At 43.3% G+C, this 6,597-nt stretch overlaps 1 protein-coding gene across 1 annotated transcript; it reads left to right on the top strand.

Moving 5' to 3' along the window:
* Positions 1 to 356: 356 nt before the first annotated feature.
* ets2 (v-ets avian erythroblastosis virus E26 oncogene homolog 2) lies at positions 357 to 6,597 on the top strand. The gene is made up of 10 exons (XM_030360699.1): positions 357 to 593; positions 900 to 967; positions 2,004 to 2,118; positions 2,393 to 2,512; positions 3,182 to 3,382; positions 3,596 to 3,673; positions 4,030 to 4,239; positions 4,379 to 4,624; positions 5,060 to 5,178; positions 5,423 to 6,597. The coding sequence occupies exons 2-10, from the start codon at positions 905 to 907 to the stop codon at positions 5,636 to 5,638; spliced, it is 1,368 nt and encodes a 455-aa protein (XP_030216559.1). The 5' UTR covers positions 357 to 593; positions 900 to 904; the 3' UTR covers positions 5,639 to 6,597.

Here is a 6,597-nt window from a genome sequence, read left to right as displayed (position 1 = left end):
ATGCATAGAGTTAATTGAGAAATGGTTCATGCACATTTTTTTCCCATCAGAGATATGGACTACATTTCGGCAAAGCTTGAAAACAATAAACTCCTTGTAGCCGATAACAGTAACGCACAATAAGGTTAAATCTACAGAAGAGTGGGGAAAGTATGGAAGAGGATTAGGGCCACATGTGATTATCTCTATGGAATCCTGAGTTCAAAGGCAGGATTCTGACTTAAAAAAACCTTTTTATTCTGACTTTAAATCAGAAATCTGAGGTTAAAATCAGAACTACAAAAAAAATCACAGGTGATCCTAATCCTTTTCCGTAGAAAATGGTCGTCTTCTTGGTCTTTTGAAAAACTTTTTTCCACTGCGCATGATGGAAATGTTTTCGAAGCTGGCCACGCCCATCAGAGCATCAGACCCCCGCCCATCAGAGCGTCAGAGCCCTGCCCATCAGAGCAATCTCCGGGAAGAACTCACCTCCTGTGGTTCGTCACTGACCGCACAAACGTCTCCTGGTACGACAAGGACACTTCGTTCAAGCACATTTAAGGAATATTCTGCTAGGAGTTGAATCTGCGTCAGCTCTCTCCATTCAACAGGTAAGCGCTGGGGAACATGGCTCACTGACTGTATACAATCATAATGGCCTGCTGCGGATGACATGTTGTACGACAGATCATGCCTAGATTAAGTTCTATATTCAATTATTTTATTTTATTTTTTAATCCTTAATAGAAACCTGTGTTCTACTGGTTGTGGGAAAAAAAAACATTAAATGAGTTGGACTGTAAACCTACATACATAGGTTATTTTCTTACATTTAGTTTAAATGGTTTTAATGGTAATATTTTAGTTATAATGCAGTATGGTGAAAATGCTGCTTTGTATTCCATCCCCCTTTATAGTCGACATGTGTGACTTCTCCGTGGATCCGATGTCTCTCATCCCCAATGGGCATCACTCCCCTCTCAAGGTAGGCTCTCAGCATTGGCTTTCTTTACTTTTTGTTCCTGAGTTGTAGAACCTGGGTTTAATTCACGGAGTTGTTGGACCGATTCCTCCCTCAAATAGACTATATATAGACAGAATGAACCTCAGAGAAAACTTGGCTGACTTCATCCCCGCATGTGCTCTCGTCCACTGGACCACCAGCCAAACCATTTAAGGGCTTTGCGGAGGAACACCTCGGGAAGAATGTATTATTATTATTGTATAGCCTATGTAATACGACCTGTATTGTAGGGTATTGTTGCCTGGTTTGCCTTAACAAGGACACACCCGATACTTGAGCAACGATGCTTGCCCTAATGTGTTCAGAGCTAAATGTGTGTAGAATAAAGCATTAATGTGACTTTATAATGTATGACGGGCGTGTAGTTAATAATGTTATACAATAATAAGATACCCCCTACGTGAGCGACGGGTCGGTGGCGCAGGCTGTGACAAAAAACAAACAAACGTTGAACGCTTCCTATAGAAGAAAGAAATAGCCTATATAAAGGAAGGGCAATATATAACATGTCAACATACCACTGTGTGCCATGATGTTACAGATGTGCAAATAGTACCACTAAAAAAGCAGGAACGGTCCAGGATGTTGGGATTTTTAATAATAAAGGAGTACAGAGGAGAGGGACTTGAGAAGCGTTCTCCGCCCAAATAGCCTCTCTACCTTGGGAAATTTTCAAGCGGAGCTACGGAACAGGAAAGACCATATATGGCCCAGTGAACGAGCTGGGCGCAGAGTCCTCAGGGCAACGAGTTTGATCAAAGATGACCGATAGGTGCCCTAGAAAACAAGGTGTGGCGCTTTTTTTTTTTTTAAATGTTTTGACTGGGTAATCTGTTAAAGAAAAAGTAGAAAGCCCCTATAAAACTCCCCCCATCCCCCCATCCCAGCCCCTAATAAATGAGTCATCAAAACTCTTGTTGAATTGTTGATCTTATAGTCACTGGATTGTACACAAAAATCAAACTGTGTATGTGTGTGACGTGTGTGTCGTCCACAGCGCCAAATGGCCTTTGACATGTTTGAAGACACCCTGGCCATGGGGTACTTCTTGACTCCTGATCAGGATCAGTCCCTCCAGGAGGTTCCCTCGGGCCTGGAATGTGTGTCTCAAGGTATGCTGCGGTCCACTTCACCCCCTGCACTCATCAGTCACGTCGCCCACACATGTCAGCAAACCTCTGCCCGCACATGTTTGGTTTCCACTGCACTACTAGTCTTATAAACATACATAACGATTACAATCCCTCTAGATCGGATGTTATTCAGCACACTGAATCCTCTCAAATGGAAAACAAGTTGGCCGCGGCTATTCAGTAAACAATGATTCAGTCCCTGATTAATGCACCTTCTGTCTATTAACCGTCCGCTCCGCTCCGTGTTCTCCAGAGCCCGGGGCCTGCTCTGTGCCGATGCTAACCCCGTGTAGCAAAGCAGTGATGAGTCAAGCCCTGAAGGACAGCTTCAGAGGCTTCAACAAAGTCCAGCAGTGCTTCGGCATCTCCGACAGTGAGTCCAATTGATTTTATTTACAGTTTTTTTCTGGGCTATGAGTCAGAGCATTGTAGCAGCATTATGTGTTCTTGCCTTTGGCAAATGGCTTGTTCATTGCGTTTGGATTTGTCTTGGGATTCTAACGACCATTCCGGGGCCGCCGTTGACAGTTTCATAAAGATAATTTCTGGAGAGATGAAATTAGATTGGTAATCAAGAATATACAAATATCTGTAATTCAATATGTCATGATGGCTCTGCAAGTTTGTTATGAGAAAGCTCCTGAAAATGGATCCTAAAGTGGCCTCATTCTAGCCCAAGAATCTCTGTCACCCTTTTTACATTTTTACTGGCTGACCCTGAATTTTTGAAGTCTTGTTAGTATAACTTGTTAACAAATATGGTGACAGAGTCTGTGTAATCATAGAGCTTAAGAAAGGTCACTGTCTATTCTGCTATTGGAGATGCTTTAAAAAAAAGAAACGGCTCTTAAAGTCAACAACAGAGAGCCACGTCACCGGGGGAATCGTTATTTGCTTAGTGATTGGTTGAGGCGACCCCGCCCAGGCTATGAAAACGGCTCACAGAAGAAACCTAAGAACAGATTATAAAGTGAAACCAAATAGAACTCAGGATGATGATCAGGCTAATGATAAAGTACAACGTGATGGTTTCTCCCTGCAGACCCCCGGAGGTGGACCAGGCCCCATGTCCTCCAGTGGCTGCAGTGGGCCTCAGGTGAGTTCAGCCTGGCTCACCTCAACTTCTCCCGGTTCGAGATGAACGGTCACCAGTTGTGCGCTTTGGGAAAAGAGAACTTTCTGCAGCTGGCGCCTGACTTTGTTGGAGACATCCTGTGGGAGCATCTAGATCAAATGATGAGAGGTAAATTCATGCGTAAGGATTTTAATGCTATTAAGACTCTGTGTAGTAAAGCTGTAGTCATTTGTTAGTCACTTTGTGTTAGTCTTTCTTGATGGTGTTGTGATTAAAGAAAGCTTCAGTTTAGCGGTTCAGCATTCATTCACACTTTTGAGGGCAGCTCTGTGTTTGATCACTTCCATAAAGTGTAACATATTTTACTACTTTTCTCTTAAGAGTCCCAGGAGAAAGTGATGGCCGCCAATAACCTGAACAGTGTTGTCCCCTCTTTAGTGGACTGGATGTGCACTTCTGGTAAGGCTCTAGCCCTTCATTGCTCATTAACTACATTTCAATGTTTTCATTTTTGTGTAAATATGAGAGCTAAACTGAGTGGTTTGCTCATTATCTTTTTAAAACATTCATCCACGTAATTCCCCTAACATCTACTGTATATGTATCTATTTGGGAACATTAACCTTCATCTACTTATTCTAGAATCATCGGGGACTTGCAGCTTAACCTTTTGCATATTTATCTTAATATCCTCTAGATGTTAATAAGGGCCTTTCCAAAAGCGTCATGATGTATAGAAGGAATCCCTTTTTTGATCTCCTATGCATGTAGCAGGCTGCAATCAACGTCATCGTTGGTTGTTCTCCTCTTTGCAGATCTTGGTAGGGATGACAATGGTGGTGTCATGCAGGTTCCAAAAAGCAGCAGCAGCAGCCTCCTCAGACAGCTGTTTGAGAGCCCTGATAAGACCTCTCCTCTGATCCAGGACCAGAAAGACTCTTCCGAGAAACCGTGGGACAATGACCAACTGAGCTACACTACAGGAAGCCCCATCTTTTCCAATAACTGCCACCAAGCCAAACCCCGTAAGTGTACCCACATCAGAAAGCATATTCTATATTCTTTGAAATTCTTTGAAACGTATTATTCGATTGGAATTTATCCTTTATTTCCAGTAGGGAGTGTGGAAAGTAACCAGCGTATTGATTTTGTATTATCTTGCAGTCTCACTGGAGAGCTCCCTGGACAGCGTGGAGAGCTTCAACGGTCTGCACTCCTGGGGCAGCCAGTCGTCTCTGGCCGACACCCAGAGGGTGCCATCCATCGACAGCTTTGACGAGGACTGCAGTGCGACCCAGTTTTGTGTGGGCAAACAGAACCTGTCCTTCAAGGACTACATCCAGGAGCAGAACGTGCCCGTCGGACTGGGGAAGCCGGTTGTACCAGCTGCTGTCCTCGCTCTTTTTACTGGTAAGTTCCATGGGATCTTCCCAGGGATTACTTTGAGGATGCGTTTGGTTTTCTGATGCAACTCGCTTCAGAACTCGCTTCTCGCTGCTATTCTTCATGTATTGCACTTAATTGTACGTAGGCCTACTGAGAGAGATGCTTTCTGTGTTAGCCTTGCCTTGATGTTTTCATTTCATTGCCCAGAATGACCCTGTGTTATATTGGGCGTTTGATTAGTAAAACACTTGTTACTCTGTACTAGTATTGATCTTATCTGATGCTCACAAGTATAGTTGAAAATATACTGATTTATACTTGATTGCCAAGGTTTTCCGTCTTTCTATTCGCCAACTTGGTTTAGCAATGGAATTTAAATTAATATAGCACAAACAATTCATAGGGTTTATAGGAAGAGGGCATTACCCCTCTATTCATCCTGACTTTATCACTCTTCAGGTAGTGGCCCTATACAACTTTGGCAGTTTCTCCTGGAACTCCTGACCGACATCAGTTGTCAGACCATTATAATCTGGACTGGGGACGGGTGGGAATTCAAACTCACCGATCCTGACGAGGTGTGTGTATTCCTGTTGCATCCATAATGCTATGTTAAGTATGAGTATGTTGTTGAAATGTCAGTTAACATTGGGCTCAATGATTTGATTGCGGTAAATAAATTTCCTGACAAGCCAATATGTATTGCTCGGGTTTTACCACCGCGTATGTGTTTTTAGATAAGTTGTAACGCAAAATCAAGAATGTTGTCGACCTCTAAACTAGAGCCACAGAAACACTAATTCATGCTCTGTTGGGGTCAAGGTGGCGCAGCGTTGGGGTCAGCGCAAGAACAAGCCCAAGATGAACTACGAGAAGCTGAGCCGTGGCCTGCGTTACTACTATGACAAGAACATCATCCACAAGACGCCGGGGAAGCGCTACGTCTACCGGTTCGCCTGCGACTTGGAGAAGCTGCTGGGCTACTCGGCCGAAGAGCTCCACGTGGTGCTGGGGATCCCACACGGCGCCAAGGACTGAGCCGCTGGGGTACAAGCCCAGCGGTCAGCTGGGGCACATTGAGCTGGTCAGGCTTCCTTTTTATGGTGGGAGCCCGAGACAAACCTGCAAAGGACACCCCCACCACCTTGATGGTGTATTTAATCAGGGGCTGGTGGCGGACGAGGCTGCTAAAGGCTAACGAAGTCGACTGCACTGACAAAAGACAGAGTAGTCACTATGAGGCTGCTTTATTGTGTTTCTCATGTACTATGGGACCTGTCTTTGTGGTCAGGGGAACGCTCTTCTGGGAACACAGTGAGTGAGAGAGTGACGGTGCTGGCTGGGCTCACGTTCCGCGCTCGGCGTATAGGGATGGCGGCTTTTATTGAAACAATTTCTGGTCTTATTTATTTAAACAATGTAGGCCTGTGGAGGCCACTGCCTTTTTTGAGACTGGATTCTTCCCGGGATTACACTGGAATGTAACAATGCACAAAATGGAAAAAAAAAAATTGTGTACCACTGCGTTTCTTTATTTAAAAATGCTTAACTCCTTACAGCATTTTTGAGTGTTTATGGTATTTTTCGATGAAATAATGAAATCATATGGTTGGATAAAAATATGTAATTATTTATATATTTTATTTTTTTGATGAACTAAACTATATGCTTGCTTTAAGTCTTGGGACCAAGAATTGTATTTTGCATCAAAGTTAAACATTTAATGGTGTTATATTATAATTGTGTTTAATGTTTGTGTGCTACTTTTACATGTTTCTTATACATTAAGGAAGTTGTATTTTTGGAAGGCGAGTGTTCTCATTTGGTAGCTGGTATTGGATCCAGGTGTGGGTTAACGCATACTTCTGCACAGTGAGCAGTGGTTGTTGCAGTTTAAAAGAAACAAAGCTATATAATTCAGATTTGTCCATTTTCTCAGTGATTTTCTTCACTGGTTACTGTTTTATGCCCACTTAATAAAATATTTGTACTGCTTC

This window comes from Gadus morhua, chromosome 7 (assembly GCF_902167405.1).
Source record: "Gadus morhua chromosome 7, gadMor3.0, whole genome shotgun sequence".
NCBI classification, from domain to species: Eukaryota; Metazoa; Chordata; class Actinopteri; order Gadiformes; family Gadidae; genus Gadus; species Gadus morhua.
This window is presented reverse-complemented; position numbering and strand designations above follow the sequence as displayed.